General features: G+C 38.8%; 1 protein-coding gene across 1 annotated transcript in view; it reads right to left on the reverse strand.

The window, feature by feature from the left end:
• Positions 1-231: 231 nt before the first annotated feature.
• The window catches only part of CIP2A (cellular inhibitor of PP2A), a 29,154-nt gene continuing 1,501 nt past the window's right edge, over positions 232-27,884 (reverse strand). The window contains exons 2-21 of the mRNA XM_071572539.1: positions 27,373-27,520; positions 25,978-26,090; positions 24,539-24,633; positions 23,807-23,903; positions 22,748-22,870; positions 22,462-22,607; positions 21,674-21,749; positions 19,770-19,997; positions 19,139-19,298; positions 18,178-18,319; positions 17,019-17,118; positions 16,026-16,144; positions 13,808-14,000; positions 8,288-8,362; positions 8,094-8,204; positions 7,132-7,328; positions 5,169-5,282; positions 3,400-3,482; positions 2,760-2,899; positions 232-1,692 (exon numbers count right to left, since the gene is read on the reverse strand). Coding sequence (XP_071428640.1) covers positions 1,522-1,692; positions 2,760-2,899; positions 3,400-3,482; positions 5,169-5,282; positions 7,132-7,328; positions 8,094-8,204; positions 8,288-8,362; positions 13,808-14,000; positions 16,026-16,144; positions 17,019-17,118; positions 18,178-18,319; positions 19,139-19,298; positions 19,770-19,997; positions 21,674-21,749; positions 22,462-22,607; positions 22,748-22,870; positions 23,807-23,903; positions 24,539-24,633; positions 25,978-26,090; positions 27,373-27,520 — 2,631 coding nt within the window. The 3' untranslated portion in view covers positions 232-1,521. The remainder of the gene's footprint in view (positions 1,693-2,759; positions 2,900-3,399; positions 3,483-5,168; positions 5,283-7,131; positions 7,329-8,093; positions 8,205-8,287; positions 8,363-13,807; positions 14,001-16,025; positions 16,145-17,018; positions 17,119-18,177; positions 18,320-19,138; positions 19,299-19,769; positions 19,998-21,673; positions 21,750-22,461; positions 22,608-22,747; positions 22,871-23,806; positions 23,904-24,538; positions 24,634-25,977; positions 26,091-27,372; positions 27,521-27,884) is intronic.

Consider the following 27,884-nt stretch of genomic DNA (forward strand, 5'->3'; position numbering starts at 1 on the left):
TGTATGGTTAATGAAGTTTTCTTTCCTAATGGAGTTTTCAAAACTTCAATAAAACCCTTTAATTCTGCAATTCTGATAATTCTTTTTTTGTTGGTGTTGTTGCTGACCTTTCTAAGCAATACCTCTGTTATGCAGAAAGGCCACCCAACTGCATGGATTGTGTAGAGATCTGGCAGTCATGCCCACAATTCACCTCACGTAACAGAATACAGAAAACACAGAAAACACAGCAACTATTCTATTTTTTATTCCTCTGGTCTTCCCAGAGACCAGATAATGTCTACAAATCTTCCCTGTGGTTGAGTAATAAAAACTTTATTTCAGTAACAGGTTAAAATAGGTATAATTCATCTGATGATGTGTAATTGCAACAGAATTTACAAGGCTGTACTTAGACATGAGCTGACCAGTTTCAGTAAGGCACATCTACTACACAACTGAAAACCAAAGAATCCCAGGAATTTTAAAAGCTAGCCACTGCAAATTAGATACAAATAAAGGCAATAATGCTACAGAAGATTTTTCTTTCCCTCTGGTAATTCTACCAAAATACAAATATTAACAAAATAGTTTTATCAACTGCTAAAAGACATGTCATTCATGTCACATGTAAATTAAGGTCAGGAAAGTGTTCTGCCACTCAAAAACATGCATCAAATCCTAGTTCTAGTCTTTCATATGAAAGTACATTTTTAAAAAGAAAACAAAATTATTTGAATAGTTACACTATGAACAACATGTGAAACCCAGTTGATGGTCAGCAGAAAATGACAATGCTGATAATAGCTAGCACATACCAGAGAGGATTGCCAAAAAAGTTAAGGACTTTTTAAAAAACCAAGTGTTGTAGGGTTGGGAAAGTATTATTACCTTGTATTTAAGAAATATTTGTACATTCATGCAATGCATTTTCTCATGCTTTCCTAAATTGGTACTGCTTGGTAAAAGATCATTCCCATGTGGTGTACTACTTGCTCAAATTCATATCTGCTCATTATTAGAAAAGCCTCCACATTTTTGCTACTTGAGGCACCTGGACCAATAGGCTGATAAATAGAGCTTTCAATGTAACATGTTCTAATTGATAGAATTCATTTTATTTTTATGTTTGTACCTTTGACATCAAAAAGCAACACTGCACAGTTAATAATAGTATCCAGGAGAGTCGCAATTAACAAGATTACATTATAGAAGTGCTTAACTTATGAAGCATGCTGCTTGCCAGACAGCCAAAAGAATATATAGACAAAAAAAAGTTGTCAGTGACTTCTATGTGCTTTATGTGTCCCTATATATTTATATTTATTCACTGGCAGATGTTGCATTTAGCTCCCAAAACAGATGCTAATAGTTCAACCAAGACCTATAGCTCCTTTTTTAAGACCAAAGTTTCCACAGTTGCTACAATTTATTCTTAATTGATAGGTTACTTTAACTTTAGATAGTTTAAAAATCAGATCTAAAAATCTTTACATATATTCATACATATTTATAAAACACTAAAATTCTAAAAAAACAGCCCTACAAACTGAGGTTCACTGCTTCGGCACTTAACTTGCCACCACTTAGACTGTGAATCATTGCAATCATATTGGAGTGTTTGTTCAATTCTTCCTTCTGTAGTTTCACAAGTGCTTCTTTTTCTTCCAAGCGTCCTTCCAACTGGGATTTTTGAACTTCCAGAGAAGATGCCTGCAGAAACAAACAAAATGTTATCATTTCGTCCAATATCAACTGAAAAACACACATAATACAGAGAAAGCTGAGTGGCCTGGTGGTGAATTTAAGTAAGAAATTAAAAAGCAGTTTTAAAATTACAAGCTTATCTCAGAAATCTCTCTCAGCTGTACATTTGGTGCACAGCTACTGCCACACTGCAAAATGTTAGATACTATGGGAAAGCACCAAATCCCATGTTATCATTGTCCCATCTAAGCGGCAGAAGTGCTCACAGTTAAGTCATCTACCTTTCATTTCAACACCCAAACCAGTAAATATTTACTGAGAACAAGGGAAATATTTGCTATATACTGGATAATATTGCCTGGAGAGATTAGGCTTTTGCTTCCAGGAAATGGAAAAACAACAAATGTGTTTACCAGACTGCCCACTTTGCATTTGCTGCTCAGTTTGCATGTAAACCAAATCTTTGCCTTGTGAGCTTACATGGAGCCTTACCTATGACAAGGACATACAGGCTGCACTGAAGTTTGGGAGATTTGGTTGTTTGTTTCTTTTTTTTCAAACATTAGCTGGCAAACTTGGTATAGCCAAACTGGTTTGTTTTGTAAAAAAGACTTTTTCTTAGAGACAAAAACACTTTTTGTCAGAATTTCAAAGATTAAGAAAAAAAATCAGCTGCATTTTGGTGCATGGATCTGTACCTTAATTCAGTATGTGAGAAAGCGGGGGGGAAAGGAAGCTGATCCACATTTTACATTAGTCAAAACTACTGAAGAGGAATGTGTTACACTCTCTTATTTAACATTATGCCACAGGTTTGGTCAATTTTTTTTCCCCTTCCAAACATTATGTACTCACACATCATGTCTTATATAGCCTCTCTAGAACTTGATACTGACTTAAAACTCAATAGCCATACCATTAAAATCGAGAGAATGTCCTCTTGTCCACTACTGCACAGACTACTCTAGTGTATTTAGCTCTTCTACCACCAAAACATCCATTTACCAACTCCATCAGTTAAATAGATACCTAAAAATCCAGCCTCTAGAATGCAAGTGCAAATAATTTCTTACCTTGATACTCAGTTCTTTTCTTGCTTGCTCTGTTTTACTTAATTCCTTTCTAAGAATATCAATAGTTTGTTCCATATCTGTTTTTTCTTTCTGTTGAGTTTTCACTTTATCTTCTAGAACTTTTGTATTTTGTTGCAAGGCTTAAGAAAATGAACACATAAAAAGATTGGTTGCTCAGCTTAGAAAACAGATACTACAATGGCCTAGGAAACAAGGTGTTCTTTTAATTAATTTTTTTTTAGACTCCACAGGGCTGCTAATTGAATTACTGAGTAGTGCCATCTACTGCTGTATTTTAGTGGTTGCTTCCAGTCATTTGCAGAAGAGTTAAATTAAGCTTTTCTAGTTTGCTTTTCCTACAGACAATAATTCTAACGGACATGCTGTAAGAAGATACTGAAAGGAACATATGATGCTGTGCAGAGATTCAGTGAAGTCTGGGAAATCAATTTCATGCATCCTTTTGAAACAATGAAAATCTGTATCTGTTTAATTCAACTATTAAATGATGTATCCGCGGCCATCTAAGATTTACGAGTTGCTTAACAAGATACAGCTGCATATCTAGAGCCCATAATAACAACATCTAGTTAATGTGGTTAACTCTCTAGCTTCAGTGACCTTCAGGTAAGTGACTTACTTGCTATTTTGCCATCTCTCTCCTGTAGCTGTTGCTGTAATTCTTTTCTGTGATCTTCACTTTCGACCAACTGTGCAGCAGTCCTAAAAGTGAAGAGAAATAAATTTTAATGATCAAAGTGAGATATGCCACCATTTCCAGGTCCTAAGAAGCTAGAATGATTTTTGTATGACTTCCAATTGCTATCAAGAGTTTCAAATAATCAAAGCCATGAATGTGCAGGATATGAGTATGGATAGATCTTATTTCCTTCCCCTCACCCTCCTTGAAACAGTCACTGACCTTCTCTGATCATGGTAGAAACAACTGAAAAGGTTCATATCTGGAGCTCAAAATGGTTGCCTTTGGTTATAGCCTGAAAACACTGACAGAAGTGAAAATTTCATTCAACAAGAGTCAAAATTCACTGCCATTAGTGCTTAAGGATGCTGGGGTATTAGCTCTTAATATGCTCCTCAATAGCTAATACCATTAGCAAAACTTGTTTCAGGTATTGTCTATGCAAGGACATCTATGCATAAAAAACTACATCTCAATTGTCACACAACACTCAAGCCTGACCATTCCGTAAGATACTGCCATAGCCTGTACATAGATTTGCCTCAGACTTCCCCAGTTAGAGCAATATTTAGTTTCCACACCCATTTAATATATATGTACTGTCACCTACCAGCAGCATGGCTGTGATCTGAGTGCTTTATATACTTTTTCCATGACCAGCTAGCCTAATTTCTAAGGCATATTCTACTTGTCTCTTGCCTTGCCTAGATGATCTTTGCTGTCACTCTTGTTTACTTGTTATTCACTTTTTGTCTACCAGTTTCTACCCTGCAGCCTCCAGCAAGAAGGAGGGAAATATATTTCTGTGGTTTCCATTTTATTTGTAGCAGTTCAAGAATCCCTCTATACTAACTGCTCCTCTGACTTGCCTTTAACAAGGGTCAGCTTTAGTCAGAACTGTTCCCCAATTACAGTGAGTTGCATATTGCACCATTGAATGTGAGTGGCCACATTTATTCAGTAGTAAACTAACACATCAGTATGAAATTTTTTCATTTGAATCAGAACTCAAGGCAGTGATTTGGACTGCTCTGATTACTGACAAGGCAAGAGCCTGGAAGGATGAAGTGAACTTTGCAAGGAAAACCAAGGACAGCATTTATTTCTAAACTGAATACAAGGCTTGTCTATAAGCATGCTTTAAAGATACTTTCTGAAAATAAATTAATGTATTAAATAAAATCTATCGAAGAGAAGCCCTATATTCTTAGTTACATTGGTGAAAGATATATCAGACCTCTATTTTAAGCCATCAAAAAGGAAAAATTATAATTAGTTCTCAAGAAGATGTAAGTAATACTAGTTTTATGGTTAGAGAATGATGGTTTATTCCACAGACAGAATACCAACCATCAGAATCATCAGCTGTTCAGATGTTCAAATATGTTAGTTTAGAAGGGTGGGGGTTTTTTTTCAGATCTGACAACATTAAGAGAAAACTTGCAGGCTAAAAGGGAATACATGAAAATCTTTGTGTGATAAAAGCAGTTAAAAATTCAACAGCAACCAAAACAACACCTCCCCACCCCTCCAAATGCACCCAAGAATTAGGTCATCTTCTTTCTCTTCCTACTGTTGCTGAAGTCTGTGGGTATTCCCTCACCACCTTCAACTAAAAAATGAGCAAACAAAAAAACCCCACCTAAGTCACTCACTACTACAGACTCTCATCTAACATAAACATAAAAAACAATCCTGACTGAACTTACCTGTCATTCTGCTGCTTGAGTGATTCATTTAGTTTCTTCATTGCTTCCATTTGTTTATTTAGTGAACTGTATGTAATCTGTAGATCTTTATACTGGCTTTCAGTTGTTTCATACCTACAAATGAAGTATAATTGCTTCTGAAGAGGTTTTACTTTAATAGTTTGCAAAAAAACCCCAACTTGACATCATCTGTGCAATCATCCCACTCAAGCTAGAAACAAGGTGTTATGGGAAGGGAGGGTATTCAGCTCATGACATTTTTGGTGGCAGTTAGCTGTTTGTGTGTTAGAGTTTTTGGTTTTTGCTTTTATTTTTAATCGTACCTAGAATCATACAATCATTGAGGTTGGAAAAGACCCTTAAGTTCATTGAATCAAACCATTAACCCAGCATTGGCAAGACCATCACTAAACCCAGTCCCTAAATACCATACCTACATGTCTTTTAGATATCTCCAGGGATGGTGACTCAACCACTTCCCTGGGCAGCCTGTTCCAGTGCTTGACTTGGAAGGAGAAAACAAAGAAACAAGCAAGGCAAGCTTCAGGGGATTCCTTAGATATCCTTCATTATTAATGATTAGGAAGCAACCTTCTTCCAGTAGAAAATTTAGGCACTGATGACACATACAAACACCTTTAGAAATTTACAAAGAGCTACTCTATGACAGTTTGTGCATGTCAGTCACCTTTTAAAGGACCCTGAGAGTCAGTTTATGACTTCTAGTTATCTAGTGATCCTAAAAACTGGATGTACTGAAAGCAATGCAGTGTGCATTTAGCAGGCTTATGAGGCAGAGCTCATACTCTAAGCAAACATTTTCCTACTTTCTTACCAAAAAAGCAAATTCCCTCCCCTGATGTCAGTTATCTGATTGTGTTTAAGGAACAGTGTATTTGAAGTATACAGATTGTTTAGAAAGCAAGTTTTTGTTTTGTAAATACATTGTGAGGATAAAAAAGCTTTTATTCCTACTTGGGAGAATTTAAAGCCTCAGATTGAGGCTGATTTATTTCACATGACTTAGTCAAATATATATTCACAAAGTGTATGGCTGCATACAATTCAAGGAAAAATGGAGGCACTTCCACAATGACCAGACTAGACACTTATTAAAGAAGAGTTTTACACATTTTCCTCCCTCAATGACTCCTTTTTGGCAAGAATATGCCTTCGAAGTTGCCTAATATAATGTCTGCTACTGTTTGTTAAGGAAGAAACTTGCTCTCAGTTTCATCAGCTTCTTTACCTTGCTGACACCTAGTGATGAGACCAGCTCATGTGAGCTGAAGAGTCAAAGCTCTTTTATGCCTTTATTCTTCCAAAGTACATTCTATTTTCACAAATAGTTTCTATCTTTATGTGAACTGTGTCTCACATGTCCTTTTTTAGCTTAAGATCCTAAAGAAATAATAGTTATAAATAATTCAGGACACCCAAGGTGCCTCCTTCCTCCCTACATCACTTATACATAATTTCAGTCAAATTAGCTACAGAACTGATCAAAGACCCAAAGTCCTTATGCAGACATACTGCTATTGGCTACTTCTCCAGAATATTTGCAGCATATAATCCAGACAGCATATAAAATCAAAGACAGAAACCAAGAGCATACTATAATGCTAACAGAAACTAAGGCATTGTTCATTCCATTTCTTAAAGAACAGTGCTGTCCTGTCTTTTATATAAATTTCATGCTATTTCCTTGACTTGGACCCTCAACATCTACAACTTCAGTTCTCATTCCATTGAGAGCTGAATGTTAAACTATGTTAAATTTAATATAATAATGACTTAAGTTCACCTCATTGACAAGCATATAGGAGAAAAAAAAAGAACTTTTCACTAAAAAACATGACTTACCATGTAATGTTGCTCTTCTAATGTGCTTAACTCAATAAAGAACGTCTTTATGTCACTCTTTAAACACAAAGTATTTGTTTAGAGATCTTACGTGCCTTACCTCTGAAGAAGATCAACAGAGGACTTTTTCAGTATTTCATGCTCTTCAGCAACTGTCTGCAGCTTCCTGTTGTGTTGAAAGAGCTGCTCAATATCAGTCTGTGCTCTTTCAGATTCTTCCTGCTGAGCTTTCAGCAAATCATTAAGTTCCTCATTTTTTCGTTCTGCATCCTTTAACATTGCAGCCAGAGTTCTTGCCTTTGAGTGGAAAGACATGCCCGCCCCAAATGAAAAAAAAGGAAACAAAACCCCACATACACCATTACCAATTCTTTTTCAGCAGTCACTTTGTAATAGACATGTTTGAGGCCATAGATGTAACACTAAAATGTCATAATCTACTTTAAGAGAACAAATTCTCTGACCTAATCTTAGCTACAAATCAATTTGTTCACTAAATTCCTTCAGCTCCTTTAGCAGTTATAGGCCATTGGAAGGGCAAAGTAAAAGATGACAGATTTTAGCTATGAATTTAGTCATGTGAGGCCCAATCTTTACTATAACCTTTAAAGAGTAGAAATTATTCTGTTTTCAATGCACAGCTCAAATACATACTGTACAGAAGTAAGCTTTATTTGAAAGTTCATCTCTGACCAGTGATTAAAAGGCATAATCAGGAAACAGTTCTTCATATACCAGCAAATTCTACAGAGAATTCTAGTACGTGGCTTTATTAATAGGCAAGATTATTACCACTAAATTAACACTAATGGGTAACAAACGATAATCAGTAAAGGGGTCAGATTTGTTGACTTCCTATAAGGAAAAGGATATTGAAGAAAACTGGGCCAAAGAATAATTCAGAGGAAAACAGGATGTTTATGATGAAAATTCAGACTGCCCTAACTTGCAAGCCAAGCTTACAGATAAGCAGCATAGTTTTCACATGCAATCACAGTTAAAGTTACCCAGACAGTTACTAGTCAAACCTCAGAGTCCCAGAAGGAAGCTCCTGATGCTTACCTCAGACTCAGCCTGGGCTCTCTGACATCGGTACTGAGCCATCAGCCTATCAGCCTGAGCCAGAGCTACTGCCTTGGCATCCAAAAGGTCTTGCAGCCTGGTTTCTTTAGACTGTAAGTAGGAAGAGCATTTTTCATTAGTGTTTTCTGAATGTACAAACGGCACAGTATCCACACTTATTAGGGTGTACTCACTGCTAATGCCGACAGCTTCTGCTCGTAGACGTCCATTATGTCAGATATTCTCATATCAGGAAACGGCTCCTTCATCTGTGGAAATGTTTTCCAATTACTGCTACTGGAAATTTGTATGTAGGTATTTTTGTGGCTTGGTGTTTTTTTTGTTGGTTTTACTTTATTTTTACCTTTCCTCACAGCTCAAGGCAGTCATGCCTCCCAAAAAAATGAAAGCTGTTGCTCCTGTTACCAATAGAGGGGTGTTAATACAGACAGAACCCTCTAAAAAGGATGCAGCCACTCAGGCCTCTGGCTGCATAGACTGTTTGAGCCTGGAACTGCTACCAGAGGACAGTGTGAGAAGCACCTGCATACTATGTGAGCAGGTGAATGATTTGCTGTGTCTGGTGGCAGTGCTAAAGGAAGAGGTAGAAAGGCTCAGAAACATAAGGGAGAGTGAAAGGGAAATTGACTGGTGGAGTCACACCCTTTTGACCCCTAAGGAAGCCCAGCAGGAGGTGGTGAAGCCCAGCCCCTCCTGCCATCAGGCAGATAGAGTGGATCATATGGATGGGGACGAATGGAAACAGATGCCTGGTCGTAGAGGCAAAAACACCCCCTCTCGACCCCTTTCACCTGCCAGGGTGCCCCTAAAAAACAGGTATATGGCCCTGGACTCACAAAGTCTGATGGAGGACAGTCAGGAAGAAGACCTGTCTACAAGGTCTTCTGGTTACCCCCAGTCTACCAGACGGGTTACAACTACAAGTAAGAGGAAAAAGAGAAGGGTTGTTGTAATCGGTGACTCCCTTTTGAGGGGAACTGAGGACCCTCTATGTCAGCCAGACCCATCCCACAGGGAAGTTTGCTGCCTTCCCGGGGCCAGGGTGAGGGATATTACGAAAAGACTTGCTAAGCTTATTCAACCCTCAGGCTATAACCCGCTATTGGTTGTACAGGTTGGAAGTGATGACATTAATAAAAGGAGTACCAGGGTAATTAAAAAAGGTTTTAAGGCTCTGACCTGATCACTTCATGGGACAGGAGCACAGGTAGTAATTGCCTCAGGTCCTGTGCCAGCTGGGATGAATGAGGAGATAAATGAGGAGAGGTTTAGGAAAGCCCAGCTTACCAATAGGTGGCATAGGGGATGGTGCTATCCTCAAAATTTTGGGGTTTTTGATCATGGGGCAAACTCCGTGTTGCCCAGTCTCATCAAACCAGATGGGCTTCATTTATCTAGGAAGGGCAAAAGAGCTGTAGCCCATAAGTTGGCAGGGTTGGTTAGGAGGGCTTTAAACTAGGTTTGAAGGGGGAAGGGGACAGCAACTGGGCTCTCCAGAGATAGGCCTAAGGGCATAGAGCCCGAGTTGAGAATGAAATCAATGGCCCAGCTGAAGTGCATGTACACCAATGCACACAGTATGGGAAACAAACAAGAGGAGCTGGAAGCCATAGTGCAGCAGGAAAACTATGACATAGTTGCTGTCACAGAAATGTGGTGGGATGACTCACATAACTGGAGTGCTGCTATGGGGGGCTACAAGCTCTTCAGAAAGGACAGGCAGGGAAGGAGAGGTGGAGGGGTGGCTTTATATGTTAGAGAGTCTCTTGACTCTGTTGAAGTTGAGGTCAGCAGTGACAAGGTTGAGTGCCTGTGGGCCAGAATCAGGGGCAAGGCCAACAAGGCTGACACCCTTGTGGGCATCTGTTACAGACTGCCCAACCAGGATGATGAAGGAGATGAATTATTCTACAAGCAGCTGGCAGATGTCTCAAAATCTCCAGCCCTTGTTCTTGTGGGTGACTTTAACCTGCCAGATATCTGCTGGGAGCTTCATACTGCAGAGAAGAGGCAGTCAAGGAGGTTCCTGGAGTGTATAGAGGACAATTTCCTTCATCAACTGGTAAATGAGCCTACCAGGGGTAAGGCCCCGCTAGACCTACTGTTTACAAACAGAGAGGGGCTGGTGGATGATGTAGTGGTTGGAGGCCACCTGGAGCATAGTGACCATGAAATAACAGAATTTTCAATCCTCAGGGATGTAAGGAGAGCCACCATTAAAACCTCTACACTGGACTCCCAATCCACAAAAAGGGCTGCAAGCAGGGCTCTGGCAACTACAGGCCTGTCAGCCTGACCTCCATGCCTGGCAGGGTTATGGAGCAGATCATCCTGAGTGCAATCACACAGCACCTTCAGGGTGGACAAGGGATTAGACCCAGCCAGCATGGGTTTAGGAGGGGCACGTCCTGTCTGACCAACCTGATCTCTTTTTACAATGAGGTGACTCACCTGGTGGATGAGGGAAAGGCTGTGGATGTGGTCTATCTGGACTTCAGCAAGGCCTTTGACACTGTTGCCCATAATATACTCCTGGAAAAGCTGGTAGCCCATGGCTTGGGCAAGTGTACCCTCTCCTGGATTAGGAGCTGGCTGGAGGGTCGGGCCCAGAGAGTGCTGGTGAATGGAGCTGCATCCAGCTGGTGGCTGGTCAGCAGTGGTGTTCCCCACGGGTCTGTGTTGGGCCCAGTCCTGTTTAACATCTTTATTGATGATTTAGATGAGGGGATTGAGTCCATCATCAGCAAATTTGCTGATGACACCAAGTTGGGAGGGAGTGTCGACCTGCTGGAGGGCAGGAGGACTTTGCAGAGGGATCTGGATAGACTTGAGAGATGGTCTGATTGCAATGGGATGAAGATCAACAAGGCCAAGTGCCGGGTCCTGCACTTTGGCCACAACAACCCCCTGCAGCGCTACAGGCTGGGCACAGAGTGGCTGGAGAGCAGCCAGGCGGAAAGGGACCTTGGGGTACTAATTGACAGGAAGCTCAACATGAGCCAACAGTGTGGCCAGGTGGCCAAGAAAGCCAATGGGATCCTGTCCTGTATCAAAAATAGTGCGGCCAGCAGGACCAGGGAAGTGATCCTTCCCCTGTACTCTGGGTTGGTGAGGCCACACCTTGAGTACTGTGTTCAGTTCTGGGCCCCTCAGTTCAGAAAGGATATTGAGGTGCTGGAGTGGGTCCAGAGAAGAGCAACAAGGCTGGTGAAGGGACTGGAGCATAAGTCCTATGGGGAGAGGCTGAGGGAGCTGGGGGTTATTTAGCCTGGAGAAGAAGAGGCTCAGAGGTGACCTCATCACTGTCTATAACTACCTGAAGGGAAGTTCTAGCCAGGTGGGGGTTGGTCTCTTCTCCCAGGCAGTCAGTAATAGGACAAGGGGGCACGGGCTTAAGCTCTGCAAGGGGAAATTTAAGTTGGATATCAGAAAAAAATTCTTTCCGGAGCGAGTAATCAGGCATTGGAATGGGCTGCCCAGAGAGGTGGTGGATTCACCATCCCTGGAGAGTTTTAAACGCAGATTGGACTTGGCACTGAGTGCCATGATCTAGTAAATGAACTAGAGTTGGACCAAGGTTTGGACTCGATGATCTTGGAGGTCTTTTCCAACCCAATCGATTCTATGATTCTATGATTCTACTTAGGTAATGCATGCTGAAAGAGCTCAATAGCTTTGTGAACTCCATCTGTCTGCTCCAATACATAAACCTGACTCTTGTGGAAAGTTTGAGAGTAATTGAACTAGTTAGACTTAATAGGAGTCATCTGCAGTAGACTATCAGTCCAGCACTATAAAAAGGTAAAATCATCACTAAAATTGCTCCCTTTGGTTTAATCTTTGCTGGAGAATTAGCAGTCCCCTCAGAGGATGCCTAAAGTAATGTGCCCTAATATTCACAGCACAAATGCATATGGCTAAAACTCCTTGATCATACTCCATGTCTTTCTCATAACACAGATTGACAGAAAAGGCCCAGGAAAGTTGTTCTGACAGGATAACAGACATGGTACAACAAGTCCCAAGTGTTCATTAAAATATATGCCCGAGTCAAGTGAGAATGCTACTTCATGATTTTGGGATATTTTACCTTAGGCAGTACTACAATAACACCACTTTTGAGCAGCTGTTCATATATGCTGATGTATGACCAAGTGCAAACTATGTCACCTGTTCATACACTGAACTCTACTGAAAAGCTGCCACCTCTGCACCATTCTGAACCATTACATAACAATTTTTTACATATTAAAAGGAACCACCAGGTAGCTCTGGTTCTCAGATCTGTCCCTAAAGTATGAAACATGTAGTTTGTTTTCCTATTTGCAAACTTGAAATACCTAAAAGGGACATAGGGATGACTACTATAAGAAAAGTTTCTCTAAGTTCCCTTCATTCTCTCTATACAGCAATACAATGAAAAGTGTTTCCTCAGTTATGTTTTTACACTCATTTCAGCTTCACACAACACACAGAACACACAGAAATTAAGTACTGAATATTTAAAGTGAATGTGTATATTGATTTTTAAAGCAAAGTTTACTAATTAGAAGGTCTAAGAAAAGAGTCACTCAACAATTCATCAACAACTTACCCGCCTCTGTCAAAAAAAAATAATTGAAGCAACTTTACAGTCTGTCACGATACTGGAAGCTGCTGCACTAGTGCTGTTGAGGCACCTATGGCTGCTTTGATTTACATTGATATAAACACAGAGCTGCACCTATAGACTGTCACGTGCAGTCCTGAAAAGGCCAATCATTGGGAACATCCAGTGGAAGAGAAGACTCACTTGACCTTTTTCATTATTATTCTGGAAGCTGGCTGGAACTGGTAGCTCACTGAGTTCCACTTTGATCAGTTACAACAAAAGAGATGAGAGTTGCAAAGCTAAGGCTGGAGGCAATCCCACTAATACAGATACCAAGCTGTTATCAAGAAACTTTCTACTCATTTTCGTAATTTGCATCTTGTTCTTTCAAGCCACAGGAAAATAGAATCAACAATCCATCACTCAGTCTGAAGCAGCTACAAAGAAGCGAACTTGTTTTGAACTGAAAAGAGGAGATATATTCAGTATCTGACATTATGGCCCACAGAGCAGCACGGGGTATGTGGTGCTTGTTTGAGTGTCCCACTCACAATGCATGCTGCTGCAGAGGGAAGCAAAATCTGTCTTCTGAAATAATAACAGTGCCTTTCTAAGAAGAGCACAAAAATTGAACTGCGAATGCTACAGTCAGCTACAGCCATCAACAGGAAAATACTGGTAGATGTGCTTAAGCTTACAAGAGCTGCACCACATTTTTGTAAAACAGCATAGTATCTCTATTTTATTACAGGCTATTTCACAGGAAGCAGGAGGAGGGAGGGAGTCCTTGTATGTGTCCCAGCAAGTCAGGCAGTTGAATGATACCTCACTCCTGCCTCCATATCTGACAGCTAAGAAGAGTGTGGGCAACCCCACGGGAGAAAGGGACCTCAGTAAGGAGCCCTCGCTTCTGATGTAGCTCAAAGTAACATCACTGAATTCTGCTCAGAAGCTCAGTAAAAGGAGCACATTCTAAGCACGTAACAATCTAAACCAAATTCAACTGATACACGCATGGTAAAGAGACATTTTGATTTTAATTTCCATTCCTTTCAGTAAAATAGTGCCAAATATTTAACAAGGGTATATAAATTCTACAAACCTCTAGTCCAGAATGAAGTTTTTGTATTAATTCCTGAATATTTGAAGCTATGGATTCATTACTTGAAGGATGGGATGAAGAACACCTCACTGAAGTAATGTTGGTCAAAGGTGTCTGCATTTGGATTCTTTTTGCTGCATGCTCTGTTTCTTGTTGTCTGTAGGCATTATTTGCTGCAATGCTTTCACCAAGCCTGTAAAACATAAAGGTTATTAATGACACAATCTGCTTCAAGTATCACTGCAAGGACTGAAGAGGAGAACAATTTCATAACAAAATTAACTTTTTTGTGGAAAACAGATTAGAGTCACATTTGCATTATCACAGAACGTTAAGATGTGTATCAGACATGTGCCCAAACTGTCCAAAGATAAGAGAGAGTGGGGGGGGGGGAAAGTATCATGGCTGACTTTTAGAAACAGATACAGAATTTCATGGTGCTCAGCTCTTTATGAGCAGAGCAGATCATGCCTCTAATGAGCCTGTGAAATAGGTTATTTCACCTGTTATTATTCAACTTAATTAGCCACTGTTTGTCTTAATGAAGATTGAGAAGTTATTTAGTAAGAATTTTTATTGGCCATAACAATAATAATACTGAATCATGGAGAAGCAGAACGTTGCCAATAAACCTTGGTTTTCCCTTGTCTGTTATTCTGTTATTCTGTTTTACAATACTATATTGCATACAGCATATTTAATTTTCCAAGTTTTGAGCAGAATTTAAGTATGTAGATAAAAGTGCAGTCTGTTAAAATTTGTATAGGGAAGAGATCTCAAAAGCTGAGATCAAAGTAATTACAGTACCTGCATTTCAGTGTCTGTATGCAATTTGTGGGTGGTATTTTCAAGGCAGCTACTAATGACATGTTTCAAATAAGAAACAATGACAAATCAAAAGAGCTGATTTTAGAGGCACCAGATAAATTTTTTCCTCTTGATAAATTTCTTAGTTACTAAGCTATCCAAACCACTTCAGTGAAGTGGTGTCTCAATTGCTTCCTAAGTGAACAAAGCCTATTTTTAACTTGCATTTATAGACATATTATTTGGCTATTCCATTGTACAACTCCAGACATATTTGATTGTAGAGATCCTTCATTCTTCCAGCCAGACTCTTTGTTACTGGCCATTACAAAAATGTCCACAAAATCGTGTAATTATAGAATAATTAAGATTGAAAGGGACCCATCTATGGGCCTAGTTTCAACTCTCCTGCTCTAAGCAGATTGCACAGGACTATGGTAATCATAAAAACAGCATTAATGTTTTCAGGGTGAACACAATTTTAGACCCTTCTTACTGTGTTCTTATCACTGGTCTATTTCTGGGTTGTGATGGAAACAGTAGGATTTCCTGGGGTGTGTGTGTTATTTTTGTTTGTTTTCTAAAGTTCCTGTACATGACACTATCTTCACAAACTTTCTCAAAACCAACCAAAAAACCACAGCAAGGCAAATTGCCATGATTTGGTCGGGTCACCTTCCTTTCCTTTCCCCCCCATATAAATAGTAATTCAATCACTATTCCAAGATAAGATGCTTATGTTACAAATCTTTCACTTGAGAAAAGCAGTTCCAACGCCAAAAAGGCACCTGATCTGGAATTTCTTTCAATCAATTTCTCTTTTTGTTTTTAAAAAGCTCTACTAAAAGAGAAAGGAAGTTTCAGATTGGTTTTCCAGGTTGCAAAGACTGTGACAGACTACAAAGACTACAGAAGTAAGGACTCCATCAGAGTTTCTTAATATTTTTCCCTTATTTAGGCCACTTCAAATACTTAAATACCTGAACTACCATCTGCCTGCCTCTTATCCTAATCTGCTCTTTTTTGGAAGCTGCTGCAAAAGGGTAAGCAAAGCTTTAGGAACTGAAGAATGACATGTTTGACAAAGTTCAGTAGAGAGAGAAATGTGACAGTCAGAATATTAGATACATCCTAAGTATTTACATTCAGACAAATAAATGCAGAGGGACAGGACTGAGCCACTGTGATGCTCTCTAGGATCTGACATAAAATGAATGCCATCAGCATTTGGACTGCTTCCTCTGGCCTCCAAGATCACTACTGTGTCATAACTGCACATAAAAAAGAAACAAGACAATTTTTCTGAAGTTTCTGTCTCTGATAAACTCAAAACAGTACTTCAAAAAACATGAATATCACTAAGCCCATAAAAATGTCAAATCTAACCAGCCTCTCACAAAAATAGACTTACACTATGGCAGGAAAATCTGGTAAAGGTGCAGCCTCAAACAGTATTCTAAGTCCCACTTGGACTTGCTCTCTATGGTTTGATGTTAAAGCAAATGTCAAAGGCGTAATCAAGCGTTGATCCTAAAAAAGTCATTAATCTGGTCAAAACAAGATATAGCAGTCAACAACAACAAAAATTGCCCCACCAAACACAGACTACTAAAACATCACAATCATAAGCACAGAAACGTTTCATTCAATACTTAAGCTACGTTCTTAAAGTTTGCCCTTCTAACTTTCTGAGCCTGAAGTCAATGGAAGACGCGTGATTTTTAAAATAGTTTACACTTCTGAGTACTTAAAAACATGTTTTCCCATTAAAGCCAATACAACAGTTAAAGAGACTACTTAATTCCCTAAAGTCTTCAAGTGCTTGATTTTCAACATAAAGGGTCACAAGCTAAAGTTTTATAAATATTTATTGAGGATGGTGAAACTCATTGTTCCCCATTAAATTATACAATTCTCACTCTTGAAAGAAAAGTCTCCAAAACAGCAACAAGTGTTTAACTCTCTGGATTGCTTTTCCATCTACAAAGTAAATTATTAAGGTATCATGTGATCAACAGGTACCAGAAACTGTTTTGATCATGCAAAGTTTCAAATTAATGTATATATTTAATAATAGCCAAACCCACAAATGATTATATTGTGGTAAGTTTTTTCTCCTTTGCTATCTTTAAACTGCACTCCTAATGCAGTCTTAAAAGGATAATTCCTATCAGGCAGCTGAAGTATAATTTCACATGCTGAAATAAATGAAGTAGGAGCCAACTGCTCTGATTTTATAAGAATTAACAGTGAAACAACCTCTGTGAACAGGAGTTCACAAGATTTTCCTAGAAATTTCACCACTTCAGAGATAAGCATGCAAAACATTCAGAACTAAAACTTACTGTAGTGCAGTGACACATTTCTTCACAGATACATTTCACAGGACATTTTAAAATCATACCTGTAAAATTTTGTAGAAGCTGACTTCCATACCAGGTACATCCTGCTTCAATCTGCTCATGAGGTCAAGTGTTTTCAAAATAATATCTGCAGCAAGTTTGCTTTTAAAACATCCAAGTAGCAAAGCAAATTTGGTGGGATAAAAAAAAGGAGTGAGATTTGTCAGATCAGCACTGACAAATAAATTCAGTCGGTTTAAAAAAAATTAATAAACACCTTCACAAAGACATTAAATATGTTTAGCAATGCAACAACACCAAAACCAAAGAGATCACGTTCAGTTGCTTGGATGTGCTACTAAACTTCTCCAGCATAACAAGGATGGCAACAGTGAAGACAAAAAAAATATCACAAGTTCAAAGTGAAGAGAGTTTAACTGTAGGTCCAATTATATTTCACTGGGCTTTGGCTGTGTATGTATGTATGGCCAGGCTTTGCAAAGGAAGATTTTGGAAGGGCTCTACCCATGTGGGCGTGTCCTTCGAGCCTGCCCAGTGGATATTTTAGGTGAAGCACAGCAGAACTGGCCCCACCCTTTAACTCCTGAGGTTCAGCTGCCACATCCAAGCAAGCTTGGACAGTGACAGCGAAGTCCTCAGGACTAGAACCGACAGCCCCTGCTATTCCCATGAGGTCTCCCATCCAAGTTCTAACCAGGCCTGACCCTGCTGAGCTTTTGGGATCTGACAGGATCGGGTGTCAGGGTGGCATTTTGGCTGTGTACTTCTTAGTTATATTGACATTCAGGTTAATGACACTAAGCTGAGGGAAAGTGTATTTCATTTTCAGCACAATAATTCCCTCCAATAGTGACGTGAGATATTTTTGAACTCTGCATAATGAGAAACTGGGTGATATGAGCTAGTTCTGGTAAGCTTCAACTTGGATAAGCTTGAACTAGTGCATGAAGTTTAAGGTCACTGTTCCACATAAGTGGATCTCTAGCTCATGCCAAAACCACTGAATGTTTAAGCCAGGTTTTACTCACTGAACTGACCAGCAACATTATCTTCCCACAAAAATACTAAGTTTGGTTTAATTCCAGTATTGATTTATATTCATTTTAAATGATACTTTCAAATACCATACACTTTCCACTGATATCACAAATCTCATACAAGTCATGCTATATTAGACTTTAGAAAAATATGTGTGCTCACCACATTTTAGAGTCCACGACTTTTGTCCCAAAGCCAGTATCAATCCCACTGTAAGTAAATTGGTGTTCTATTAGACACATGCATTGGCTGCCAGTCAGTACCTTCGAGACATGCATTTTCAGTGTGTCATCTCTACAGAGCAGTAGACCAAGTTAAGAATAAATTCAATATACCTATGCTTAGGTATTAGCACCAAAAGGCACTATTTTCTAATAATAAAGGATACAAAAGCTAATGCATCAAAGCACAAGAGCCTCTAAAAATTCTTTTAAAACCCAACTATACAAGTCACTTGAATCACGCTTAACTCACAACGCAAGTAAGCTATGTTTTTAATTATACACAGAAACAGACAGCTAAGGGAAACCACAATAAAATGGATGGCATAAAGAAATACAGAAGACAAAACACTGACCAGGCAGTTCCTAAAAGTGAGCAGGTATAGATTTCTTCACAGAACTCAGCTTAGATGCAAGACTACATCCAGCAGTCATATCCTCCTTCCTAAACTTACTGTGAACACTAAGGACTCAAAGAGGAGCGTGAAACTATCATTCCACATTATTTTTCCTTGTTTCATTATCTAAATTTACAGCATATTTGGCTGGGAGCTACACTTGACTTAGCCAGGCAACAGTGCTATAATGATCAAGATAGCCACCCAAATTCCCCTTGTAATTCCAACAGAACACACTCATATTTAGTTAAGCTCTGTAAAGTGCTCTGTACTGTAGAATAACTACAACATTTTATCCTGCACCACTGTACTACAAAATAATTTCCCAGCAATTAGAAATCTATTCAAGATCTACCAAAATGACAGTCCAAAGTAAAATTAAGGCAGTTATTGTCATTAGAAGCTATTAAAGTGACCCAAGGAGGACATGTCTTCTAACACCTTAGAGCACACCATGGTGGAGGGATAATAAATTAGCTGCTCATAGACACATAAAAAGGATATTTGTCAGGACATTAATAGCCTTGACCATTCTTTCACATTTCTTCTTCACTAATAGCTCATCCACAATCTGTTCTGGCATCTGAAGATGATCAAGAAGAACAGGCAGCAAAAGATCCACAAAGTGTTCAGCTGAGATGCTGTTCCCAGTGTTAATAACATCCTGTAACAGAAACAATTTATTTTGTGTCAATATTTAAAAGTACAGCACAAGAAAGCAAAGCTACCCTACCCCTTCCTCCACCAGCCTATGTTCCAGCTTTCCCAGCCTCTTGCTATTTCAGGTTTAAGATGGCTGATAAATATCATATTGGAGGAGGAAATTTAAAAAAGAGCACAGAAACAGCAGACACTTCCTAGAAAGCAATTCTGATAACTTGCCATCTACCTCACTACTTCATGAACTGCCACATCTTGCACTTGCAACCTAGACATATTGCTAAAATACATCATGGCTTTGAAAGAACAGTGGTTTTTCAAAGTATGTTCATTCCAACACAACCTCTTTACAAAGAAGTTTATTTCAGGTGTTTTTTACATGCTATTTTCCAAGTTAAATTGCAATAGTTGCTTAAAGTAATTTAAAAATAGAACTTCTGAGAAACTCTTTAAACTCAATGATCAGTCTTGGTACCTCAAAAATCTCTTTGAATAGTTGCAATGCTAGAGGTGAACATTCTTCAGAGCCTTCCAATGGCTGGTTTGACAAGTGCACCAATGCAACAGATGGTTCAAAAGTCTTGGAGCGAGTCACAAATCTGGTGTTTCCAGAGACTGGCAAGCCAGATGGTTCCAGTATTGCCTGCTGCAGGGTATGACGCAGTTCTGCCACAGAGCAGAAGGCAAGCAGCAGCTCCAAGATCTGTGTGAAGTGAGTAAGAGTTCAAATGCTTTTAAGTCAAGAACTTACACAGAAATTGTGACTCCCATAGCACAAGTCTAAAGAGATATGTAAGTTCTGTGCAACTCCTTTTAGCACTTTACAGTTGTCTCAGGAATAGTTTTCCTTCCTTGAAGCCAAGTCAGCAGCAGAAACACAGTTTATTGTATTGGGGAAGGCTTGCACAGTATTCAGTGTATTGCTTTACCTTCCTTTATAAAGGGCATGACTAATTGCTAGTGATTTGGTAAGCAGTAGAAATGTGTCTGCTCTCAGAATGAAGCAAGCTAGGGAAGTGAAAGCATTCTGACACATGAACAGATACATATGTCACTGAGCATGCACAAAGAACCTTGGAAAGCTTCTTCTCTAAATAAACCAAATAAACACAGAGAGGGATATTAGCATTTATTATTAACTACAATCTGTAAAACATTCATAAATAAAAGCTTAAGATATGTTTCACAGATGTTTTTAGCCCAAAAATTTTCACATTTTAGTCTTTAGCAACAGAGCCAATGGTTCATTTATGTAAGGTGACAAAGTTGAATGTAACAGTTCACTGCTTAAACAGATGTGGAATCAATTTGTTCAACTAAGGTGAGAATGTTTATTCTTAAATCCTCAAAATTAGCATCAGGGTTCCTTGATCATCAGTTGAAGTCTAAATAGTTGTCCTAGTTCAGCAGGTGGGACCAGTTGTCACTGTGTGGGGGTGATCAAAGCTGTGTATTCTACCCCCTCTATTCCTTTCCCAAGGACAATGGACCATTAGCAGCAGCTGCCCAGGGAGTCATTAGCACCTTCACACCCAGCCTGGGGGGACATGGCTGCTAATGGGCCATCAGCAGCTCAGGGATACCCCATGACTCCCAGAGTTAATCACTCATTGTGTGAGTCCCCCGCCCTGGGGGAGGGACTGGGTGCTCCCTGAGGGTACATAAGTGGTGGGTAAGAAGACCTCGGGAACAACTCGTCCAGAGGATTCAGAGGAGCAGCAGGACCTCAACAGGAGGAGACCACCACTCTCAACCAGACTACAGTGATCACCTGCACCAACAGTTCTCTCACTTCCTTTTGGCTTTGGACTTGGGGGAACCACGTGGGTCTCAGCACAAGTGCTAACAAATCCCTTTGGGTTTATGCCCCAGGACACTGGGTTATACTGCTGGGTTTTGTGAGTTGAAAGCAATTTCTCTTTGTGTCAGTGTATTTATTGTAAAATCTTTCATTAAATTGTAACTCTGACTTATAATCTCTCTTGTGGTGAGTCCATTTTTCCTGCCAGTTTACCTTTAGACCAGCACAGTAGTATAGTTGAAGTTTTAGACAGCAAACTGGGTACACACTGCATTTCTAGTAGATCCTTAAATTTCTCATTAGCTGAAGCACAAAAGTTGTTTATATTGGCTTTTTGCCTTTAAGTCTGTTGCCTGAAGGCAGACACGTGTAATCTGGCAAAAAAACAACCATTACAAATTCAATCTGACAGCCTTCTGGATAACTGAAATTGGTGGGTACTCTAGGTTACTTAAGAGTTCTGAAGTCAATGTATTTCATTATCAACTCTTGTACACAAGCAACATACTTATGACAACAAAAGAGGAACTAGATTAGGAATTGTACCCTCTTAGCCTTTAACTGAAAACCATAAATACCTTAGATGATGAATCAGGATCCTTTCCATGAAGAAGATCTAATACTTGACCAAGGCAAGAGGTAAAGTGCTCATATCTACACCATACATAGAGGAGAAAAAATATAAAAACAATACTGAAATTTTACCACGCAGATATTTATACTGAGTGATGAATGAGAGTGCCCTGTTCTTTTTCTTACCCCCAAACACTTCAAGTACAGTGACAGTTTTGATAATGTAATTTCTATTTGAAATAGAATAAGCTTTAAAAATATTCTAAGAATGAAAGCAAATTCCTTAAACTAAGTCAGGATTTTCCAGCTATTTTTGCTGCTTGATTTAGATTGAAAATCAGCAACTAAATTCTGCTAGCTGAATCTCAGTACCACTAACCAAGCCCTCCACAGAACTGCTCTGTAATGCTCCCCCAGGAAAATTATTACTTCTTACAACTGCTACCATACTATTCCACTTCAAGATGATATAGCATTGTAAAAGACAAGATACCCACTCATCAAGTTGTCTCTCTACCAATAGTTGATAGACAAAGAATTAGGGAACACGCTATTCAATATTCCTTCAGTGACAATAAAAAAATATATTTTGATTCACACTTCTGTGTGAAATGAGTAACCCAGCAACCCTGTAGGTTGAGATACAGCAGTTATAATCAACTAGCAACATTGAAAAAGCACCTAGGAATTTTTTTTTGCCCAATGTTTGGTTCAGAATTCAAATAGCTTACAGCAAAGAAACTGAACTGAACTTAGGAAAAATACCTTATACTTTTAGGAAATGAAGACATACCTGGTAAGATAATCTGCAACTTTGGGATTCTTTATAAGATCCATAAGCAGATCAACTGAGTATTTTCTTGTCAGAGTACCATCTCCATTTACAACAATATTGAAGATTAACTGAAATGTCTGATGGATATTTCGAGCATGAAAGAGCTGAAAGGAAGAAGACGGCACATACTTTTCAGAGTCTCTTGCTTATTAAAACTAGCTGGAATTAGAATTTTATTTGGCCAGTTTGACAATTAGTTTTAATTACAATTTAAGGATAGAACAGACTTCAAAGTATCACTTACTTTTTCTCCCACTTCTTCATTTAGGGTAAGGCTTGATAATACTGAAAGTGCAAACACAACCATAGTCAAACTGCTATGGGCCAGGAAACTTATTAGGGTACGATAGAAACTCTTCACGTTATTCTAAAGCAAAAAGGAGAAACATAGGTATTATAAACCCTCCAAATTTACAGATTTTACATATTTATAAATAAGTCATACAAATCATGAATAGCACAGCAAGTAGATTAGCATGATAACAGCTCCCTAGAAAATTTTTTTTATTGTTTACTGCACAATACTGCCATTGAGGTGAATGACAAAATCTCTGTTGAACTTCTTTAAGAAAAGATGGAAAAAAAACCAACAAAGAACCAATCAAGGAAGAAATTCCATCACTACTTTAAAGACAGATGAGAAAGTAATTTTGCTAAAGTCTGTAATAAAAAATAATCGAGAAAATCGACTCCCATCTCTTCTCTGTTCAGTGATCAGATCTGACAACTGTTTCTCCTTTGGTTTTGCCCCCTGCCTCTCTTTCAAGGTAAACAGTACATTTCTTGCCATGTAGATGAATTTCTATTTCTGAATTGATATAATAAATTACGTCTGGACAGATTTATGAAGACACAAGAACGAAGTAGTTCACATATGTATGTGTATTTGAGGATTCAAGGGCCTAGACATCAAGATCAGTGGTATTTGATTTATATTTAAAAGACAAAACTCTTTCTTGGCCAAAGTTAATGCAACTTACCAAAATCCAACTACAGTCTTTATGTTTTAACATCATTTAATTTTTCTAAGGAAGAACGCTCAAATTTTAAATTTGCCTTTCAGCTGCAGAGAACAGTTGCAAAAAACCAAATGCATAACACAAGCCAGGGTAACAACACAGCAACGAAGCAAAGGAAAGAGAATACCCAGCTTCCTGTTCTACTGGTTATTTTGTCCAACATGGGAGAAACAACCAACAACTCTGCAGAATAAGAAGAAGAGAAGTGCTTAAGGTAATTCTCTAGAGTCAAGTGACTCTTGCCCTTAAGCCAGAGAATTTTGACACAAAAGTAAAACTCTTACCAACGATTTTATCTGACTTTGAATAGTCAAGTTGTGACGACAGAGATTTGCCAGGAGTCCTAAGCATGGTATCGTTAACTCATCCTCAGTGGATTGACTTAAAAGAAAAGTCCAAAAGATGTTTTCATTAAACCAACTAGAATTTATTTACAAGAAATTGTAGAGTGGGAGATAAGGGGGCTGGGTGCTTGGGGGACTTTTAATTTCGTTTTTTGGTTTTGGTGGAAGCTTGTTTTTTAATTAGACACCATTCCACCAAGCAAAGCAAAATTCAGATTGTAATCCCTTCAGTGTGGGCAGCTTTTAACAGGGTACATCTGAAAACGCCAAAGTATCAAAGGATCACTGCTATCAAAGGTCATTTATTGCATATACTTCTAATACTCATGAGACTTCTTACAAGGACATTTGAATAAAGTTTTTATTAAGCTAACAAGTCTGCTCCTAGTGGCAAGCATGAGTTTTCTTTCAGCTCTTCTCTTTGTTAGCTCCCTGCTCCCAGAGGTGTGGGGGTGGGCTAAGAGACCAATTAATCACCCAGTCCCACAATGACTGCATTTAAAAATCGGTAACAACACAGTTTTCAGAGAAAAGTCTCTGTTAACTTCAGAGAAAGAAATGCCACATCTCACTCTGGAGACCAGGTTAGTACAATATGCTACATGTCTTCAAAAAGTTTAGGAACTTAGCATGCTATTTCCCATAAGAAAACACAACCGAGTACACACTTACACATGATGTATTAGAAATGAAATTAATTCATCGATGTTGGTGCCAGCACAAAAGACTGGAACGTTGTAGGTAAGCCTCTGCAGCAACTGAATACCCTGAGGAAATAAAAAGCTATTAACATGTCTTTCCTAAAGCATCTCACTGAGGAATGTTACGAGGTACAAAAGCTAAAACTGAAAGAGCAAATAACAAGACACCGAAACTGAATTAATTTTCAGACTATGATGTTATAATAACAATTAGACAAGCTGCTGCAAGCACATTGAGTAATGTCCTCCTACACTGATGTACTTATTAAAAACCCAAAGAAATTAGTAAGGGTTTATTTTGATAGAGGAGTTACCTTTTAGACCATCCAATTTGCCCCTTTGCTTCACCAGCAAGTTCTCCATTCTGTCAGTGAGAAAGGGGTTTTGTTCTATTGAAAGGTCTAGAAGTCTTATCCAAATCCCAAAAGCACTTTGTAACCTCTTGCAGAAAAGATGCTTATGGGATGCTGGAAAGACTGCCAACAGATCTAATGGTAGCAAAGTCCTTCATATAGCACTCTTTGGGCACATAAGTGAATTAATGGAAGTTACCATATTCAGATATGAAAAAAATTGCAGAACAGGTTAGCAGCTGAAATAAAATCTCACCATGTAAAGATCTAAGTGTTTCAAAGTCTTATGGGACCTATTTGGTGACTGCAGTATCTCTCCTACTGATGGGCCAATGACTTGGATCCCCAAGTCTTGTGATATTCCTAGTCATTTGAGAAATATGGAATATGTCCTTTGCTGGATGCAAATGCATTTTCCACAGAACATACGTGACAGAACTACCAGAAAATTAATATTTTGCTTTTCCTCTCCACAGGCAAACAGCTAGTACTTACTGAAAGCTCAGAACCACACATGAGAAAATCTGTGCATATTAAAAAAAAACTTTAAGAAGAGGTTAAAATAGGTGAGGTCAAACTGGGAGATGTCAGATGTTCACTGCAAGCTTCTGTAAGTACAGGCCCTGGCATTCCCTGCCAGATGGCACTGACCAGAAGGAAGGAGGGCAGACACGACCTGCAAAACTTCCATGAAAACAGCCAGCCACAGCTTTTCTTTTTACTCCCTCACAGTTACCTGTCAAAGTATTAGACAAAACAATCTCCAGGCTTTTTTAATGAACATTAGGAGAAATCATATACCTCAACTGGAAAAAGACCTTCTCAGCTCTCAAGAAGTAACTTCTTGAAATTGTTAAAAAAAATTCAACAAAACAAAGTGGTTTTTGTTTGGTTGCTTTTGATTTGTGTTTTTTGTGGAGTTTTTTTGTTCTTTTAAGATCAACTTTCTCTCAACATGTTATTTCAGGTAGAGATTTTGAAGGGTTACTGTATGCATACAACTTAATATATATTATGCAACAGTAGCCAAACATTACTAAGCATTAGTTCCTGTTACCTGTAACAAGACTGGGTCGCTGAGGTTGGTAGAACTTCGATGAACCACTCTAGCCAGCACACTGGTCAGATTGTAGGTGTCCTGAAGAGCTTCTCTAGTCTCATTGTCTGAAGCTAGAATTTGAGAATTATTAGCAAAACCCCCTATCTAATAGCAAAAGCAACTGCTGCATTAGCTACTAATCTAAGTAGAAGCCAAAGTCTCTGACAAGATTTTCATGCATATTTTAAAAAACTACAAGATAAATCACAGCTCCCATGCATTTGCCTTTCTACCTTATTTCTGAACATACAGTTAATTAAAACACTTATCACACTTTCTTTAAGATGTTTGGGCTCTGAAGGAATGGCCTATCTCCTACCCACGAAGTTTTAGTTCTGTTTGAGATCTTGAAATCTGCACTTCAAAGACTTTAAATTTTAATACTTTCATCTTCTTGCTTCATGCAATGGTGGGCAAGTAGACTGAAATGGATAATTGATAGGGTTATCTAGCAACAGTTAAAACAAAATAAAAAAGGCAGTTGTACTTGGGAACTGGAAAATATGTAGCAAACAAGGATGACATGTCAAACTATAGATCAGTTTGGAGGTGAACTAATTCTTAAAATTTTCCAGACCCAACTTAAACAAATACAATTTTACAGTAACTGTTTCAAAAACATAAAAGAAAGCTCAGACAGGATAAAACTCCATGAATCAGAGACGATAAACAAGTCATTATCCTAAAGGACTCAAGTCTTAAGTAACTATTCATACCTGATGAGAAACTAAGCAGCAAAGAGATAATCTTTCCCCATATATGTTCAGTGTGCTTTAAGCACAGAGCTCCTAGGACAGGGAAGTCCTCCTTCTGTGAAATGGAGGGGGAAAAGCAAACAAAAAAAAGGCATCTCTAAAGACAAGAGACAGTAGAACCTATTTTGCAATTGGGAAATTTGATGCACACAGGCCTAAGCTATAGGAGAACCCAAACTGCCACCCTACAAACACTCCAGTGGGAGAAGTAAACTGAGGTGACAACAGTTGTTGATGTAACACAGCTTATCACTAGCTTTGCACCCAGGCAGGTTTCTCACTTCTTTAAAATGTTAAGTCTTTTCAGACCCCAAAAAGAAAAGACAAGAGAATAATTTATCATCCCTGACCTGTGGTGAAACAAATTCTGGCAAGCACAATCATTGTAATTTCACAGTGATGACTTCAAATCTGCTTCTCATAGAGATTTAACATCTTAACAGGTGACTCAGTCAAGCACTCGACCACAATGAAAAATACTTCATCTTTCATACCTAATGCTTCTTCCAAGAAATTCATCATCCACACCACAGAATCAGCACCTCTATTATCTTCCCTTGGCCAGACAAAAGAAAAAAAGTTCAGATGCAAACCTTACCCAGTTGTGATAGCAAAGTAATCACAGACAAGGTCAGAGATGGGTTTATATTAGTGTCCTCAAGGAGCTCCACAAGGCAACTGAGACATTCACTTGGTAGAATCTGGTTAGAAGCAAATAACCGTGTAAGCTTCAGTCCAGAGATAACCTGGAGATGAAAGGAGAAAAAAACCTTAATCACACAACTGCACCAAAATAATTCACACAGAAGTCAAGGCAAAAAGTTGTGTTACATAGGTTTTGTCCTATGTGACAAACTGAGAATATAACTGCCACTGTAACGGAGCATCTGTATTTACATCTGCTGAAAAAACAATGTCTTGAAAATATGTGTTTTCCGTTCCTGTCAATGTGTTCCCTTTACTCTTCAAAAGGTTTATTTACTTTGAAAGAATAACTCAAAAGATTGCTCAACACAGACATTTAACAATCAGCCTTCAGCTGAGCCCAACATCCTGCTTTCTGGAGATGTGGACAGGATCCCAGAGGTATTGCTACACAGGAAGATAAGC

This window comes from Pithys albifrons, chromosome 1 (genome assembly GCF_047495875.1).
Source record: "Pithys albifrons albifrons isolate INPA30051 chromosome 1, PitAlb_v1, whole genome shotgun sequence".
NCBI classification, from domain to species: Eukaryota; Metazoa; Chordata; class Aves; order Passeriformes; family Thamnophilidae; genus Pithys; species Pithys albifrons.